Consider the following 20,331-nt stretch of genomic DNA (forward strand, 5'->3'; position numbering starts at 1 on the left):
CAATTAGATAAAAACAGTAAAAATTTAACATACGAGTCAAAAAGACCACAGCAAATGAATCAGTTTTATAAATGAATATTTGAAGTAACAGTAGACAGCTGCATGGTAAAATTTAAAGTGCTATTGTGATGTTTGCTCACAGTAGTATGTAAGATTACTTAAGCGTACACTGCAAGGTAGCATAAAACATAAAACACGTAAAGCATAAAAAGTAAAAGTAAAGCATTTGCTGATTCCAAATATGAAATCAGAATGTCTTCACTGTGTCCAAATTTTGAGTCGTACACAAGTCAGTATAGCCCTTAGCAGCATATCATCACCATTTTAGTTCTATAAATTATAAGTCATCAAACTTCGGAACTTCAATAATGATGGATTAGATTTCTAGAGCGCTTTACACTGTTGATTATTGATACCATTATTAATTTTCTCTCACATTCGCACTCTGGTGGTGGTAACCTGTAGCATGATCAACATATGCACAATTGTAAATCATATAGCTTATTCAATTTGTCTTCATTCTTTGATTTTGCACTTCTTCTGCTCTTGTGTGCTTTTCTTGTGTGCTTTTTGTGCTTCGCTGCCGTAACCTGGAATTTATTCTTGTGGGACAAATAAAGGCATGTCTTATCTTTTCCAAACTACATCTGTAGCCCCAGCTGCCCTGTGGCAGGCTGATGGAAGCATGGCTGACAATTCACACCAAACGGCCCCTCCAACCATCACTAAACATTCATACACCAGTGTGTGTGTGACACCGGAGCAAGGTGGGTGAGGTGCCTTGACCAAGGACACAACATGACCGGGACAGAGGAGGATTCAAATCGCCAACCCTTCGGTTATTGGACAACCTGCTCTACCTCCTGAGCCACGGCCACCCCAGTACTTGGTGCCGTCCAAAGTGATGCAAAGCTGAAAACTTCTTTCATCGGACCCCATATTGGAGATCCTGTATTCCTGTATTCAAACCTCAAAATTAACAGGTTAGATTTAATTCATGCAAATGGTATAAAGTATTCTGGGCAAGCACAGAGCCAAATTATGGTCAGTTTCTTCAGCACATTATAAAAGAGTGAGCAGGTTGAAGAATACTGTCAAATTTATTAACTTCCTCTTACCACCTATATTTTTTTTTCCATAAATGGTGCATATGGTGAGCAATTTCATCAAGTAATTCCTGAAATGGAAGCCAGGTACCAAGAGGCCCAGGTCAGATTGCCCCCAAGAGGTTCATACAGCAGTAAAATGTCAGAATCCACAAACACAAGAACACATTTTGGAACAATTTTAAGAGAAGCTGGTAGCTGGGATAGGCTATTACACCCCCACAACCCTTTCATGGACAAAGTGGTTCTGGAAATGAGTCAGCGAATGAATGAGCCAAGGTGATGGGCTTTGAAACTTGTATTATTCTTCACTAGGGTCATATTCATAATTATAAGTCCTATACATTTGACCAATCTATTCAGTTCAGTTCAATTCAATTTTATCTGTAGAGCCCAATATCACAATAAGGTCACCTAACAGGGCTTTACAGAATTTGTTGAATATAAAAATAAGCACCAGTGAAATACTTAGTCAGGTAAACAGTTGATGAAGCAAATGGATAAATGTATCTTGCATCCCCCGTCTTTAGACCCTCCTTCTCGGCAGTACATGCACTGTTGTCCATAACGTTGGACAAAAATATTTTTACCTTTTCTCAAGTATAACTGGGACTCAGTATGTAGTCTTGTACCTGGTCAAAGATGATTACTGATGTATGTAAATAGGAATAAAAAGAGGAATGTGTCTGAAAACAAAAATATCCCAACTTTATGGGCACAAGTGTATTATCCTCAGATTGCGAATATGTGATAAAAAGCAATGGTGTAAGACTAAAAAATGTGTGGGAGTTTTTATTCATATAATTCCTGACACTGAAAGGACAGAATGACCCACTGGAGTCTCTTTATCTTGCACACACGTTCCACAATTACATAGCACATACATGCATTTCCTCACCCCAAACCCCAAATCACATCTGCTGTCTACCATTGACCTCTCACCCTGTCCCCCAAATTCCTTTCAAATTCATGAAAAAATTCCAGCACATGTCCACGTGTACTGTGTGAAAACTGTATGATGTCTTATATTTGTGCTTTGCATTATCTTGTTCTTCACTGCAATTTTCAAAGAAAAGGGTTCTGTGGTGGCGCACCAGTTAGGAGCAGTGGCCCGATGTCCCCTAATCATCGAACTCAGTTTAGTTTGATGTACTTTGTACTGTCCAATGACAATAAAGGCAATTCTGATTCTGATTCTGATTGTCTCTTCTGACATACTGGAGTTATTCTGATTTCACATTTGGAATCAGTAAGCATAAATGATTTATGTGACAGCAGGGATTTTTCTCCTAGAAATAAAATCATTACTGATTGATTATATTTACACATAGAAACATCATACATGTTTCCTATGCATTGGGGTATTTAGTGGTCTTATTATAATAATATTCTGATTACATTATCCTACATTTTGACTAAAACAACAATAATACACATACAGATAGAGTGGGGTAAAAAAAAAAAAAGCTGCTGGATATCCCATGATGTATTGCATCAAGAATCACTCTCATCCTCCAAACCTACATGTTCCCTTCTGCATGTGCACTGTCCTATCAAAGACACTGGATGTTTCAACAAGATAATGAAACACATCCAAGACATGACATGTTGAAACTATCAAGAATTTAATTGTGTTATTTATCTTGTTAACAATGAACAGAAAATAATTTGCATTTGTTTGTATCTGTCTGGTGCACCGGATGTTTCAAAACACAAAAAAAAATTTTTCCACAAATAAACACTTTTTTTTAATCTGCTCAAAAGAAAGAAAGAAAGAAAGAAAGAAAGAAAGAAAGAAAGAAAGAAAGAAAGAAAGAAAGAAAGAAAGACTTAGACTCTGATGCTAATAGTAGCACATTTGTTGCTTTTTTTTCTCAGCATTCTTTATTCTTTATTTACTCAAGATCAGATTGTTTTCTCCAGATGCAGATGTAAAGTGTAGTTACTGCTGCTGTCCGGTGTGTTACGTGTCTGTTAATCATCCAGCCTCTAGGTGGCGACATAGTCCAGGACCGTCATGATTGAACTGAAAACGTCACTTCCGCCAAAACAATAGTTGAGGTACAGGTAACTCTGGTCCAAGGACTTCAGTAGTAGGGGTAGTAGTAGTAGTAGTAGTAGTAGTAGTAGTGGGTTTCATAAAACATTCTCGGGGTTTTTGAGGATGAATTCCACGCTGAAGCACTGGAAGGAGGCGGCCACTCTGATTTTGGCCGCGGGACACCGGCTCTGCGCGGAGGGTTTGGGGACAAGGACAGCGCCGGTAGCCGCCGGTGCTCCACTCCACTTCGACTACGATGTCCTGCTGCTGAAACGAAGCAGTAAAAGCGGATTCATGCCTAATGCGTACGTGTTTCCCGGCGGTCAGGTAGACTCCTCGGACTTTTCGAGTGAATGGCTGGACATTTTCACATCCTTCAGGAGCTCCCCCACTTTTGGTTTGGGTCGAATCAAACAACCACCAGAGACCAGACCTCCAATGTTCGCCACTGACCGACTGAAACTAGGTTCCCCCATCCCCGGAGAGGTTGCCTTCCGGATCTGTGCCTTAAGGGAAACGTTTGAGGAGTCTGGTGTGCTCTTAGTTGTGCCAAAAACAGACGAGAAGAGTTTATTGAAAAGCATAGAGGACATGAGAGTAAGTAATGACATGCCACTAACACAGTCTGGTATGAGCACACTGTGTACCAGTGAACTGACCAAGTGGAGGGCTTTGGTGAACCAAAACCCATCCAATTTCATCAGGATGTGCAGGGAGCTGGAGGTGTTGCCCAACATCTGGGCTTTACATGAGTGGGGCAACTGGTTGACTCCCAAAGGCAGATATGGAAGTTCGAGGTTTGACACAGCTTTCTTCATCTGCTGCTTAAAGGAGATCCCACACACTCTTCAAGACAAAAAGGAAATCCAGGACTTTCAGGTGATTTTTGCAAAACATTCAGATAGTCACCCCAGAACTTCAACAGTGGGAAAAAAAAGTTTTCAGACATTGTTAAAATTTTACACAATCTCAAATATTATCAGGAAATATATGGCACAAAATCTGTTTGTGTTTCAAAGGGTGCTGCTGCATCAGACAGACACAAACAAATGTAAATGATTTTTTGTTTTGTTTATTGATAATCATAAACAAGTGGTGCCAAGCACAACAAACCCCACCCCTCTCACATAGTTCACCCATTATATGTAAATGAAGATTAAAAAAAAAAAATCTTAAAAATTTGAACTTTGTACTTCTTTTCCATTTTGGGTCACTGGCAGTCTATGAAGTCAAATTGGTATGAATTCAGCCTATGGTTTTATTGCTACAGGTATGTGAAATTTCACCCATTATAAGTATATGAGGGAGAAAAAAGATTCTAAAAAATTAATTTAAAAAAAAAATGTCAACTTTGACCTACTTTTCCCAAAATGTAATGAGATCTTTTCTGGGTCACTGGCAATCTATAAACCAAATTTGGTGTGAATTCAACCACTACTACTAATAATAATAGTTTTGCTGCTAGAGTGTTAAGAAACAAACCGAACCAAAAAAACAATACCCCTTGCCTCCCCTTTAGGGGGCAGGGTAATAAAAAATTAATTCTTGACAGTTTCAACATGTCATGCCCTGGTTGTGTTTCAGTATCTTGGTTAAACATCCAGTTTTGTCCTCAGTGGAACAGTGCACGTGCAGAAAGGAGCATGTGAGTTTGGGTTCAATGTTCAATGACTTAAGAGTGATTCTTAATGTAATATATCATAAATGCATGGAGTGTCCATAAACGTTTTTCCATCACTGTGCATTCAGCATATCAGTGTACACACCCCATCTGTAATTACTCCCCTGGTGTGAACTGGATTAAACCTCTCTAAGTTCCACATTGTTTAATTCAAATGTAAGGTTTTACTCATGGGGCTGGCCAAGCAGTAACAGATGGACAGCCTTAGTACATTTTTGTTTGCCCTCTCACAACTATTTATGATATAACAATGAATGACACCTCATTTTGCCACAAATAATGATTGAAAAAAATGTTTTAACCTTATTTTCTGGCTTAAAAATAGAAAAAAAAAAATGCTCAGTAACGAATGGACAGGAAATTACATCTGTTTTTGATCACTTTATAAAAGCTGCCTTAAAGTGCAGTTCCAATTTTCATAAAACTGTAAAATCTTTACTGTTGGTCCTCTAGGGTGTCTATTTGTAAAAAAAAAAAAAAAAAAAAAGGCTTAAACAGTTTTGTTTTTTTGTTTTTTTTTTCAATATACGTATAAGGGCATAAAATACCAAGAGTTTTGTAAAGTGTAATGGATGGGCACAGCCATTATGGTAATGGATGGACAAGGGAGAAGAATTAGAAGTTTCAATTGTTTATTCAGCATATTTATTTGTATATGCATTGCATATATAATGTCTACAAAGTCAGATACCTTAATAAACTAATTTACTACATTTTAATGTATGTTTTCTCAGTTTATTAGATATTTGTAACCACTGTAAAAAAAAGAGTAGCAAAAGGTTTTTAAATTGACCTTACAACTTATCATAAGTATAATAAAGGTCCAATAGAAGAGGATCAAATTTAGGCTATGCTTTAAATTGTACTGACAGACAGAGAATGCAAACATAAATTTATGCTGAATATAAGGCCATCTAAGTATTTTAAAAACATTTTTCTAAAAAAATACAACTTGTGCTGGACACTAGAAGTAATATACTTTCAAAATATATGTCTTCAAAAGGTATTTTTAAATTCATTTTTTGATTTAGACGTTACCCTTCCCTTCGTCAGCCCCTCATCACCTCCAAGTCTCCTCATGTTCTGACTCTGTCATTTGTCACTGAACTTAAAACTCCTTGTTCTGCCCCAAGACCACTCAGATCAACAAACCAAATGCATTTAGAGGTTCCGGACAGAAATCTGAAGGGGACTGTACTTTTTCTGTTACAGCAGCAACACTGTGGAATAACCTTTTAAAAATACACATAACTATTAATTATTCATTATTTTATGACGTTTCTTTTACTCTGTTTCTTCTTTTTGTTTTAGCATTTCTATTTTAGTGCATTTTGGCTTGTTTCGCTTATGATTTGGCATTTTTATACTGCGTGTGTATTTTGTAAAGCACCTTGTAACTGATTATCATCATTATTATCAATATTTCATGTGTGCCTGGACCGTAGCACCATGACAAGTGGATTCACAGGGTCAACGTATCATTTGACCAGTTCACCTTTTTGTTTCAAGCTTTTTGGGTTGTGTTATTTATTATCTGTGCTTGCTTTTCCATTTTTTTCCAAATATCTTAATAGAAGATGTACTCATGTATATCTGACAGTTAAAGAGTGCATTTGTGTTTGCTTGGTCAGTTACAAACATTTACAGATACAAATAATTAAATGGATTGGTGTATCAAAGTGATAAAGACAAAAATTAAATAGTAATTGTTCACGAGTGAGGGAAGGATGGAGCGTGAGATTGACAGACGGATCGGTGCAGCGTCTGCAGTGATGCAGTCGCTGTACCGGTCGGTTGTGGTAAAGAAGGAGCTGAGCCGAGAGGCGAAGCTCTCAATTTACCGGTCAATCTACGTTCCTACCCTCACCTATGGTCATGAGCTTTGGGTCATGACCGAAAGGACCAGATCCCGGATACAAGCGGTCGAAATGAGTTTCCTCCGTCGGGTGGCTGGGCGCACCCTTAGGGATAGGGTGAGGAGCTCAGTCACCAGGGAGGAGCTCGGAGTAGAGCCGCTGCTCCTCCGCGTCGAGAGGGGCCAGCTGAGGTGGCTCGGGCATCTGTTTCGGATGCCTCCTGGACGCCTCCCTGGGGAGGTGTTCCGGGCATGTCCCACCGGGAGGAGACCTCGGGGAAGACCCAGGACACGTTGGAGAGACTATGTCTCTCGGCTGGCCTGGGAACGCCTCGGGATCCCCCCGGAAGAGCTGGAGGAGGAGTCTGGGGAGAGGGAAGTCTGGGCATCCCTGCTTAGACTGTTACCCCCGCGACCCGGCCCCGGATAAGCGGAAGAGAATGGATGGATGGATCTTAATAGAAATTCCAAAATTATGTTAAAGAATTTAATTTTTTATCAAAAATTTTGCCATTTCCTAACAAGAGTACCCACAAACCCTGTCTTAAAACATATCTTAAATTTTTTTTAATTATTAAAAGCACGTACACCCCCAAAGAACTTTTACCTTCAACTCATGTATATCTGACAGTTAAAGAGTGCATTTGTGTTTGCTTGGTCAGTTACAAACATTTACAGATACAAATAATTAAATGGATTGGTGTATCAAAGTGATAAAGACAAAAATTAAATAGTAAAGTTAGTTTCACAAATGAGGCTCAATACATACTTATATACTCAATTTGGACATCTGCAAATCCTTTTTTTTTTTTTTTTTTTTTTTGTAATTTTATTTTAAGACCAACAATGGATTACATTATTGCAATCTAGATGTTCAGGGCTTAAATAGAAAACAAAATGGATGACTGTCTGGTACAAGTCCTTGCATATTCACTACTAAATTAAAGTGGAATGCTGATTGTTGGAAATACTTCACAGAACATCATTTTCCAATACTCAACTGTATGAGAGTGTTCCTGTCTCTTACTCTGGGTTTCAGTGGTCTACACCCTCAGAGGTTCTACAGCGCTTTGGAGAGCGGGAGTTATGGATCGCCCCTCCACAGTTCTATGAGCTGAGCCGCATGTGCCGCTTTCCTCTGCTCAGTGATCTCCACAAATTTTCCAGCCAGCGTGCCACAGAGGGCTGCGAGCAATGGATGCCTGTTGTTTTATTAAAAGATGACCACTACATATCGCTGCTGCCAGGTACTGGTTTTCACTTCAGTGTGTATGAGGAGAAACCTGAACAATTAACATATTGTTTAGAATTTGACGAATCTATTAAATGCCTATTTAAGATAGGATTGCTAAGTGACTGATAATAATTGCTCAACAATTTTTGCTATCTTTTAGTGGTTTTGTTTTCTCTGTTGTGCATTTGTACCTTTTATTTAATAAGAAACAATATGATATGTGTTATATTTCTGTATTTGCTCTCATTGGATCAATCTCTTCAGGTGATAAACTTTACCCATTGGACAGTTCAGGAGAGTCTGTGGTGGATTCAAGCCAGGATCAAGAGGATTCCCCATTGCACCGTATTGTGGTGATGGATCCATACACTGTAAATCTAAAGATCACCATCACACCCAAGTACAACCACCTGCTGCCAATCCTTAGATCTGCTCAGCCAATGGACTCAAAAGCCCAGCTTTAATTTGGACTACAAGTCTCAAAGGTCCTCTGATCACATACATTGAAGGAAAAAGAATACTGTGAAAACATGCAACAATGTTTCCTTGTTGATGGTTGAAATTTATTTTTCTAAGGAATCATCTATTGGCTGTATTAATTACTGTCTTTATCTTGGACTCTTGTGCAGGTAATAACAAGTCTGCTCATCAACCAGTTTTAACATTATATTTTTAATGTAATAAATTTTGCTGACATACTACTCCTATAATGACCGTCTTGTACAAGTAAAACCTCTAACTAATTTTAGTGGTTTGACTTACATACAAAGGCACTCTGAAAGGTTTATCAAATCTGGGGAGCAGTTTATTTTATTGTAAGCTACAGGGGGAAAGGACTTTGCCTCTGAAGTGAAGCCAGTGCTTAAGTACAGGGGTTGGACAAAATAATGGAAACACCTTCACCTCAAGATGATAATGCCCCAATCCATACAGCTAGAATTGTTAAAGAATGGCATGAGGAACATTCTAATGAAGTTGAGCGTCTCGTATGGCCGGCACAGTCCCCAGACCTCAACATTATTGAGCATTTATGGTCAGTTTTAGAGATTCAAGTAAGACGTCGATTTCCACCGCCATCGTCTCTAAAAGAGTTGGAGGGTATTCTAACTGAAAAATGGCTTAAAATTCCTTTGGAAACAATTCACAAGTTGTATGAATCAATACCTCGAAGAATTGAGGCTGTAATTGCCGCAAAAGGCGGACCTACACCATATTAAATTATATTTTGTTGATTTTTTAAGGTGTTTCCATTATTTTGTCCAACCCCTGTATCTTGAAGTGTAATATCACTGACTGCTGCTGGGGTTGGCTACAAAAAGCACTGAACTTTGCTGTAAGAACACGAATTACCAATACTAATTGTAGTCTCAGTTGTTTTATTTTGCACCTCTAATAAGTGATCTGTTGTTTCATCTTTCAATTCACTGCTGGGCCAGATCAAGCAGTGACATAGGGACACATATCATGTTCAATAAGCTCAGTGTTGAAAACTAAATAACTTATCTTCATGTTTAATACATGCATGAATAGGTCTCAGTAAGTACCTTCACATGGCATGTTACAATTTACAGAAACAAAATTTTGAGGAAAAAATTCTGAAATTACTGCCATGTGACACAGGGACTCAAAATGAACATCTTTTTTTTCACTTTACACAAATGTACAAAACATGCTGTTCTCATTAGAAATTGGTACTAAATGAAACAGGGCTTTAGCTATGATGTTAAACTACAATTGTGATCAATATTGGATAAAAATGTTTAAATAAGTTTTTATGAACACATACGTTGTGACATGTGGACAGTAGTCTGTCACTTTGTTCAGTAGTCATAATAAAAGAATTTGCTGGAACTAAAACACTACAAATATGCTAATAAACTTTAATTTAACAAACCTATTACAACTGAAGTGATTTATACAGCTAATAGCAGAGCATATTTTACAAATAATTTGATTGTACATAACCTTTCTATGTTGCACTGTTGAATAATTAGTTCCTACAGATTTGCAGACTTAAAATATCATTTATACAAGCAAGAAAAAAATATTAAAGTTAACAGTGCATTTATATATTTTAGTCTTTTTTTGTTTCATTTTATATTGATTATATCTTTATATCTTTTTTTCTACAAGTGATACTGAAATTTTGTACACAGTTCTATAAAATAGAGTTCTAAAGATTAAAAAAATGAGCTTGTTTGAAAAATGACAGGTGAAACTTTAATTTTTGACACTGATGTTCACTTTCGCTTGATCTGGTCCTACTGTTGTTTTGATCTCAGGGTGAAAAGAAGGTTAGGTGCTGGTCACGTCAGGTTTTCATTGACAGGTCTGTGTGACAGCTTGTTTGACTTCTGAGTCACACTTTTGGTGTTTCTGTTTATTTAATAAACTGAATTTTCCCTGACGGACAGCTCCACTAGTTGTGGTTCCTCTAACAAAACTGTAAAATGACTGTGTTACTCAATGCTTGGTGACGTTTACAGTTTTACAAGGTAATTAAACTAGCGCTTAGCATTAGCTCACCTCTGACCCCTCACAGATGGTTCTGGCGTGTTACCATAGCTCCGCCCCTTTTGTGCACATATAGCTACCTCTGGGTTCAAAAGCCAACATGGTTCATCCCTCCAGTGAATTTCAAAGATGTAGAGTTAATTTCAAAGGTGCAGTAAAGCTGTTCCTGAGATGCCTAATGTTGATTTGTACTTAAATGTGTCATGTATCTGAACACACAACTTTGATGTCAGTGTTATTATGTCAAAGCGTTTGTCAGAGGATGTAGTGTTTTTTAAAGTTATCAAGCCCTCTAAAGTTAAACATGGAAACATAACTTAAGTTTTGTGTGGCTCTTAACAGCTGTGGCCAGATATTTAAGTTGTACTTTCCCTCCCACTATAAAGAAAATAATTACATAATGTTTTATTTTTACCAAATTTATCATGTAACTATAGAAACAAGCTTCATCTAATATATACCTTGGAAAGCAATCCTGCAATCCACAAACTCAGCAACAAAAATTCTTCACAGTTGTTAAACATAATAGTAGGCGTATTTTTCTACCATGATGCGAGTCTGTGTGTGATACTATGTGAGTGTGAGGATGCTCCTTTATGGTGGGAGTGCAGATGTCAGCAGTCGACACGTTGCAGGGCTTCCACCTTTTCTCTTTGGATGTGTTCCTGGCTCACAGCAGTGTCCTTCATGGCAAATTAATAACTCCTCGGAAATAATCACTGTCAAATGAGTTGTACCCTGTGTCTGGCATTTATGAATGAATTTATTATTTAAAGGTTCAGTTAATTTATTATTAATTTGATCTTTATACTGATACCTCATCAAGCTAAACTGCTTGTTTATTAGAGCTTGAAAGTTCACTATCAGTGAATGAGATGAGTAAAATTAGCAGAGTAATGAGTTTAAAGAAGAATATTTTCCCATTTTGTTTTACAATGTGTGATGTCTTAACAGGCAGATTATGACAGATTTATATATAGATGTAACAGACTGGTTTGACTGCTGAGTATAATATGGAAAAGGGAAATAGAAAGTGTCTGAATCTCTATATTAGAGAAGGTTATAATGGTTCTGTTTCTTTTAGCCAGGAAATCCTAAGTTATCTTGAATGAAACATTTTCTTCTGTGGTGGTGAGTCACTCTTCGGTGTGACTTCATCTGATTTTCATTCAGATGACACATTTTATTTAGCAGAGCAGGGAAAGACGCTGAGAATTTGTCCCCGGTCAGCCTTCCCCTTCCCCTACCCTTGTCCTCACACTGCATCTCCTGTCACAGAGTCCTACGTATAGTGGTGGCAGAATGAGTGAGTTGAAATAACACTGCCAATCCTTCAGTGCTTTTTGCTGTAGAGTCCATTGAGGGTTTCTATGGCAACCCACAGCCTTGAAAACCCACCATCTTTGTCCAGATGAGGTGAGGATGCAGTTGTATATCTGCCAAGTGTGTAGCTTGCCTCTCTGTGAACCAGTCTGCTTAGTTTGTTTCCGAGCGACAGAGTGAAGCAAACAAATAGCTCTGTCATGCATAAGTTAAAATAAAACGCCTCCACACAACTGCAGAGAGTCAGTGTACTCACCTGTGAAAGGCTTAGGATCAATTTTTATATCTAATGAAGCATATATTCTAAAACTGCGGCTATTTTGAGGAACAGCTTACATAACAGAGATTGCAACAAAATCATTCCAGCATGCTTGAAACATTTTCAATGCTTCATTAAAGAGGAATTCAGCATTGATATTTCTCCTCAGTTTGAATAAGGAGACAAAATTTCAGAATACCGTGTTTTAGGAGCCTTTATCTTGTCCACTATTCAAATCCTCTCCCTGTCTTCCTCGTGTTTAATTAATCACTTTTATATTTTTGGATCTCTGAAATCTCCGAATGACAATGTAAGTCCATCATGAATTTCAAGAGGTTCCTGACTCATCCTTAGCTGTGCTTAGTGTTTCTGCAAAATGGCAACGAGGATAAACAAGATGCTAGAAAACCTGGTGCGAGAAAAGCATGACACTGATTTCCTCACATCAAAAGCCCTGTAAATACTGTCAACTATGTGGTGTCTGGACATTTAATAGTCATTTTGTCTTGCATCTTTTTGCAGTGTCTCTTTCAAAGTTCTTTTTTTTTTATTATTATTTTTTTTGACAGACTGGGAAGGGAAGAATGGAATAGGAAATACGAAAGCAGCTGAAAAAGCCATGTGATCTACTGAATAAAATAATGTCTCGGTTGTATGTTTTATGATCACTGTCCTGAGATGCAAGGTTAATTTTTGTTAAAACATGTTGCATGCAATATCCCCACAAGGTGTCAGCCCTCTTCTTAACACATAAGTCTAGGTGTAATTAAATCTCATCTTTTGAAATTATTACATACTGCCTGCTGTTAATGCTGATGATCTTTAAATAGCATAAGTCTGTTTACCTTACACAATGAATAAATCAGATTGTTCTCGGGGGGGCGGGGGGGGGGGGGGGTCTTCAGAGTCACTTCAGAGCTCTTTTGACAAAATATCTGTTGAACTTACTACACTACAATTCACACCAGAAACATAGTTCAATAAATGTGTAAAAGGTTGATGATATTTGGGACTTTCTTGTTATCTTTGTGCAGCTGTGCTGCAGATGATACCAGGCACGGGGTAGAGTGGGGACAGAATCCTCATACCGCAGAGCAACATCTCAGCATCAATATTTCAACAGCTTTCTTTAATATTTGTAGTTACTGACAATTTACTGGCTTGTCTGTGTTGTTCACTTGTCATGCAATATTTCCTGAACAGTCAAAGATGTGCTTGTCCCATATTGGTGTACCACAAACTACTGTCAACTGTATTCAATTAAAAATCAATTATCTCATTTCTAAAAAGTTCTATGTCCGATAGATATATTATTTGCAATAAATATACTGTATATGCAGTTTTTACCATGATATAATAACTCTTACTATGATGTTAAGGACTTGACTCCACAATCCCTCAGTCTGTCTGCATGTGCTATTCCAGGAATATCTTTAAAGACTCTTACAACTAAAACCATTATGGCATCTGCGTTAGTCCGATTTTCATTTTAAACACTCCTTTGAGTCTTGGTCGATCAGTCTTACCATAAGGCAATAATCCTATACCTACAGTACACCACAGCATAGATATGATTCTTTTAACCTAATTTTACCACAATATAATTATGTATTTTAGGTTTGACTTTTGGAATGAGAACACCATATCAGACATGGCCAGTATTTGTGCTTATATTGTCTTGGTTCTATCTGGAAGGATTTTTCTTTTTCACACTACAAACACTGGATGTGTGATTTTAAATTTTATTATAATAAATATACTTACTTGTATGTACATTATCTGACACAGCAGTAGACTGTATGTACAAACCTTCTATTCACATGTTAATACAATACATTCAACACTGTTTGCAAGAAAACCCTGAAAAAGAACATGAACAGGCTTACAGTGATTGGGTGCATTATTAAAAGACTGTGAATGTCTCTTAGGTCCCAAGGCGCTCATGAAGCACATAGTGATTTGTTGTGATGAAGATGCAGGCCTATACAATCTGGCTGTAGATACTTCATGATATATTAAACCTGTGCTAATAGAACAGTGCAGATGATCACATCCAACCTGAGGTTTGATGTGATGTGAAGAGCAATCGCTGACTTTAACTCTACTTTTCTCCAAACAGCATCAGCCTTTTCCCCCTCTGACTAGGTTCCCATGGCCATAGCCTACATGTCTGACTTTTCTGGATTGAATTCATACATTTAAAGCATCAATCAGCAGAACATCAGGGGAATACTTAACAGTAGGCTACATTTACGCTTGAGCTTTTCCACTAATCCACTTGGATTACGTGTTTTTTATATCATCCTGATGGCCAAACGGTGTCACGTCATGTTATGCCTTTTTCCTCTTCCAAAAATACTCGACCCCATGGCCCATCAAAAGCCTTAACCTCAAACTGTAGCTGATCCATTTTTTTTAATGACACTATGTTGTTGTTCTACATTTATCTAGTGCAACTCCTCAACTCCACCGCTTACATTCACAAATCCGAGAAAAATAACTTGGTGAGTCCATAATTTTCCAGCACCTGAACTCCAAATAAAAAAGCTCTTTCTCTGTGTTTTGGAGCAGCTTCCTCTTACACTAACGATGACGTTCCCGTGGGAAGCCTTCGCAGGATGTCCCTCAGGGTGGGCTCACAGCTTCAGGACATATTGATCACCAAATAGCCTAGAACCAAAGCCACTATAACGATGACAAAGAACACAAGCACAGCGCAGATCGACGCGAACCCTGCGTCCCGGTTGCCTCCGCCGTCCTCCTCCTTGGGCTCCTCTTCGCAGATGGAGATGACACCCACTGAGGAATTTCCCACGCTCATGTTGGACTTGAGCTCCGCGCCCGCCTCCTGTTTGGCTTCGACGGCCCACGGCGCCACCTGCACCTTCATCTCCATCTCCTCCATCATGTGGCTCACCTGGGTGATCTCGGACTGCAGATCCCGGAGATCCGCCGTGTCGATGTTGCTGTCCGCCTCGTACTTCATGTTCTGCACGCTCATGGCCCGGGCCGCCACGGTGGTGGTGCTGCCGGTCATCCCGGTTTGGATGAGGTGTCTGGTTGGCACCTTGAGGGGGAAATCCTGCCCGATCTCCAGAGACCGCTTCATGTCCACCTCCAGGAGCTCCATGCTGCTGGAGAACAGAACCCATAGGCGCTCGTACTCGGCCCGATCCTCTTTACTGATGGTCTTGTCTTTGAGCAGGGAAGTCAGTTTAGTCCTGTTGGCCACGGCCAGCTCCTGGGCCTTTTTGCGGGTCCTCTTCAGTTCCTCTCGGAGGTTCTGAGAGTCCGAGGTGCTTCCCAATGCGATGACCAAGTGTCTGTAGCAGGCGGTGACTTTATTCAAAGCGTCCAGCATTGTTTTGCACTCCTCTTTCCCCATGATGAATTTTAAAAAAACCACAAAAAAATGAAATCACAAATAAAAGAAGCCAAATAAGAGAAGTGGTGAGCTCTGGTGACTTCAGGCACTGTCCTTAGTTTAGTTTCCACAGGAGCACATCCCCAGCTCAAATCCCCTCAGCGCACTAGTTAGAGCAAATTCCTTTCTATCCATGCTCCTTCCTGTCTGCAAGCAGCCACAGAGAGCAGCTTAGATATTAATGCGTCCGTAAACGGCTTTAGACGAGCACTGCGCTTCCACAGTCGAGATCAAACCACACGGTTGGAGTCTACCTTCCCAGCAGGATGGATGACAACAAATGAGGAAGAGAAAGCACCTTTCTTTGTTTTACAATGACTACCTTTCGGTCCTGATTCCGCTTCGGCTACAGGTGTTACAACGCACGGCTTCCAATATGTCGTAAATGATGAAAAAGAAAAAAAAAAAATAGAATAATCGACTATTAAGACTGAAGCCTTCAGTTAGTGCCAAAACGAGAAAAAGTCTTTAGCGCGTCCAAAACAAGGAGGAGAGCGAGCCATTGTGTTGTGTTTTTGGTTTGTTTATCTGCGTGGGGAGCTGTCCACTTCAGCACCCAATCGATGATGTTTAAATACCAGTAAGCGCCTTCTGTGGTCACATGTGCCCACAAAACAGAGCCATTCATCTACGGATAGGCTGACAGCAAAACACAGCAGCTTCACTCCTATTGGTTTGCGCTCGTAGCTGTCTAGTTTGACTGCAGGCTGTTATTGGCTTCTCTGTCCCTTCTGTGGGCAGGGCTCTTGAATGGGAACGTCACGTATGTGTATGTGAAGAAAGAAAGAAAGAAAGAAAGAAAGAAAGAAAGAAAGAAAGTAAGAAAGAAAGAAAGAAAGAAAGAAAGAAAGAAAGAAAAGAAAAGAAAAGAAAGAAAAGACTATCTGCCGTTTGGATCAGGACCCTTACATCTGCTTATATTTTCAGCCCCAGGTGAAAACATGACAGATGACTCAGAAGATACCGTTTGACTGATGTGATTAGGGCATTCAGGGGTGTCACAGGGATCAACAGCAGGGTTAAAAGTGGAAAAATAATGACAACAGTAACCTTTATTGTAAGCAAATCATTCAAAAGTTTGATTGAATTTTCTTAGGTCACCGTTTGATTAGAATTCATACTCCCCTACACTGTGAAAAGGAGTGAATTCTGTCATCATCCATCTTTTATTGCAGACTAATTTGCTGTATGTATAAAACTCTGACTAATTTGCACTATAATAATAATTATTTATATATATATATATATATATATATATATATATATATATATATATATATATATATATATATATATATATATATAAATAATAGACCGGATCTCTGTACACATCTACCCAGTTATTCCTATTTATCTTAACTATTCTCAACCCATTGCTCTCCTTGTCTCTAGTTGAATGTTTGTTTACATTAGGTCTATGTTTAACCCTTAAATACCCAAACATCTGCCAGTGATCAAAAAAGTCTAATAATCTAAAATGTGTAATACCTGTCCTATCAATACATGTAAATAATTGGTGTAAAATACAGTTTGTCATCTTTTTATGTTCATCAGATATTTGGATGTTCAGAGGCTCCATAGTGAACGTGGAAACAGCGTCATCTTCCACAACAGTGATTCACCAGTAAAACCCATGGAGTTTGATTAATGACAGTGAATTTAGACCCTTGGTGTATGTTCAACTAATGATATACAGGGTGGGGAAGCAAAATTTACAATATTTTGAGGCAGGGATTGAAAGACAGTGTATGACCAATTAGTTTATTGAAAGTCATGAGAATTTATTTGCCACAAGAAAATTTACATAATAGAAAATGTTTTTATTCTATGTGTCCTCCTTCTTTCTCAATAACTGCCTTCACACGCTTCCTGAAACTTGCGCAAGTGTTCCTCAAATATTCGGGTGACAACTTCTCCCATTATTCTTTAATAGTATCTTCCAGACTTTCTCATAATAGTTTTGCTCATAGTCATTCTCTTCTTTACATTATAAACAGTCTTTATGGACACTCCAACTATGTTTGAAATCTTTGGTGTGACGAGTGCATTCAGCAAATCACACACTCTTTGACGTTTGCTTTCCTGATTACTCATATGGGCAAAAGTTTCTGAAAAGGTATGGATAATAGTGTTAGGTATGATTATGACATCAATATATGTTTGGTTTCAAAACAATTGACGCAGTGCCTGCTGAGAAAAAACAACTACATGTTAATTGTAAATTTTGCTTCCCCACCCTGTATTTGCTGAAAAAGTCACTTTTTCTTCAGTTTTTTCTGTTTCTGATACAATAACCCTCAACTTAAATCAATTTTAAGACCATCTACTTGATCAGTAAATTAGATACAGGAAAATACTTGATTTTCACAAAAAACACACAAAATCCAGAGGATAATATCATAATAAATGGTGATAAATGATTAAAGAAAGGTTCAATAGAGAGAAAAATGCATTTGGTAACTACTATAAATGTAGCACTGGGTCTTTATGGGTTAAGTGTGTTTGGGTTTATGCTGAAATTGTACGTCATGAGCAAAGAAAAACCAAAGCCAAATTATTTGGATGTGTTCACATGCTTGGCCAATAAAGCTGATTCTTATTCTGATTATATTTGACGTTGCACAGATGTCAATAAAACATACGTCAATCTGCACACAAAAAGTAACCCTTCATAAGATGTCAGTCACTGCACACGGTATCAGCTGGATAATATGTGTTTACCTTTTTGGCTCCTGCTGTGTTGAGAGGTGAGAGGCAGATAAGGCTCTTGTGTGTTTGCCTGGTTTGCTCTTTTTGCATTATTGAAGCGGATGAGGCCTAATGATCCGGTGACTGCAGCGTAAACCTAATGGATTGAAGCACTGAAGATGCCTGAGCAACTGAGGGAAAGATAATTGTTTGCTTTGCATGACATCTGCGATTTATGTCTTCTATTGCATATCAAAAATGACTTGTTTTGGCCTCAGGTGCACATATAAAGATGAATTTTCCCCCTGAATTATCATGACCACCGCTCATTCATAGTCAGATCGGTGTCATCCTGTGCCTTATGGGCCTCTCCTTATTTGTGTTGTAAATTCAATAGTTCAGCTGCCACTGATGTCTTACTAATAACAAATGTCTTGGCTGAGTCAGATGTTTTGTTAAGATCTTGGCAAATGGATCTTCTTTCCTTTGAATGTTTCCATGGCAACGTCTCACCTCTTGGCAAGATCTCTTCAGTTATTTTTCACCAGGTATTCAATAACTGATGGTTCTGTAAACTGTCAACAGTCATTATCTACTGTGTTGCATTTGCATTACAGTTCATCTCAAGCCCAAAGCAATTGATGTGAACAGTATTTTGACTTGTTGACAAACGTAAATAGCTAATTGTGGTTTGCAATCCTTTTTAACTTGGATTTTGCTCATTCTCAGCGAATATGAACCAAATGTAAAGAATATAATAGGATATAAGTATATTTGACTGCTTAAAATAACAAACATGCAAAGTCAGGAGAGCAAAACAAAACCATGTTCCATTGTACAGATCTAAATTTAGGAATTAAAATCTGTATTTATTACCTGTAGATAGATCTCCTGGCTGCATTAAGGTGGAATTGCAGGATTACTTGTTAAATTGGCAGTTTTTCCTGTTACTCTGTCTGTCTGTGTTCCTTTAATTAGAACGTAGATAAGCCAATCTGTTAGCTTCAAGGGTTAAGATGAGTCACAAATGTAGTAGTCTGATTGCTCTTTAGGGTGAGCACTTCATGGAAAACCTGATGTGTATTTCTTGTGAAGAAGTGTTGCTATCAAATAGTGTAGCAAAAATAAATAATGTGTTTTAATGAATGAATCACATATATTTTTTGAAATGAATGGTATTTATAAAGCAGATAGCTGCGCTCACTTAATATTTCATACTGCTTTTTCTTTTCAGAGTAGGTCTCTTTTATTAAATGTTAACATTTTGTCAGAGCTTCTCATTTGAATATTGAAGGTTTTATTTTACTTTATGTTTTTTCTGTTTTGCATTGACAAATGCTTTATAATAAACATTTGATTACAATACCAGACTAATCTGTTTTGCTTTAACAATCCAAGAATTGTAGGCCATATATTGTAATCAAACAACAGTGAAAAGTTTCTACTTTACTGTTCCTCATGAACATTGCACTGGTCTTCGATAGAAGTGAGTGAATGTAAGCATGTAATTTAATATGACTGCCTTTTGTTTCTGTCTGCATCTAAGAATAAGCTCACTCAGAGACTTTCAATCATCAGTAAGGACTCAAGACATGTGTAGTAGATCTATGTATGACAAATTAAAGGATGAACCTGAGTAAACAATAGAAGAGATTTTTAATGCATGTGTACTGCATTGTACACTTAAGTATTTAATAACCAGTCATACTCAGTGGCATGGGTGATGATGTTGAGCAGGCCAAGTTGATTCTAAATTTGGATCAAAAATGGCAGGAGGACCTGACTTTAACATCCATGTTGCTCATTGCAGGGGCATGGATGGTAATCTCTGCGCAGGCATGATCTCAGTAAATAGGGTCAGAGGTTATAATAGAGATGCTGTATGTACAATATCATATAAGAAGAAATCGATAGGGTTTGGAAAATACAACTTAAAAATGAAAGCAGTAATATTAAAATTTACTTTGACCTGTATTACACTAGTATGAACAACAGTATGGATGACTATACTCCATTTGTAAATACATCAATTTCTCACATTCAGGCTATAATACTTGGCAAGACAGAAGAAATGTAAATGGGAAAGTGAGTATTATTTTATTTTACATGAATTTTAAATTAATATTTTAATCTAATGAAATGCATTTTCAAACAGATGATGTGAACAAGTAATTGTAATCATGATTTATACAAAAAGTAGAATACA

The 20,331-nt window shown here is 38.0% G+C and overlaps 2 protein-coding genes across 2 annotated transcripts; one reads left to right on the top strand and one right to left on the bottom strand.

The window, feature by feature from the left end:
* The first annotated feature begins 3,161 nt into the window (after nucleotides 1–3,161).
* nudt19 (nudix (nucleoside diphosphate linked moiety X)-type motif 19) lies at nucleotides 3,162–8,898 on the top strand. The gene is made up of 3 exons (XM_030131082.1): nucleotides 3,162–4,026; nucleotides 7,723–7,930; nucleotides 8,182–8,898. The coding sequence occupies exons 1-3, from the start codon at nucleotides 3,271–3,273 to the stop codon at nucleotides 8,379–8,381; spliced, it is 1,164 nt and encodes a 387-aa protein (XP_029986942.1). The 5' UTR covers nucleotides 3,162–3,270; the 3' UTR covers nucleotides 8,382–8,898.
* Nucleotides 8,899–11,318: 2,420 nt separating this feature from the next.
* Nucleotides 11,319–16,042, bottom strand: LOC115411989 (regulator of G-protein signaling 9-binding protein). Its single transcript, XM_030124295.1, has one exon. It carries the CDS (start codon nucleotides 15,396–15,398, stop codon nucleotides 14,658–14,660), a length of 741 nt encoding a protein of 246 aa, XP_029980155.1. The 5' UTR covers nucleotides 15,399–16,042; the 3' UTR covers nucleotides 11,319–14,657.
* Nucleotides 16,043–20,331: the final 4,289 nt, after the last annotated feature.

This window comes from Sphaeramia orbicularis, chromosome 3 (assembly GCF_902148855.1).
Source record: "Sphaeramia orbicularis chromosome 3, fSphaOr1.1, whole genome shotgun sequence".
Lineage (NCBI taxonomy): Eukaryota > Metazoa > Chordata > Actinopteri > Kurtiformes > Apogonidae > Sphaeramia > Sphaeramia orbicularis.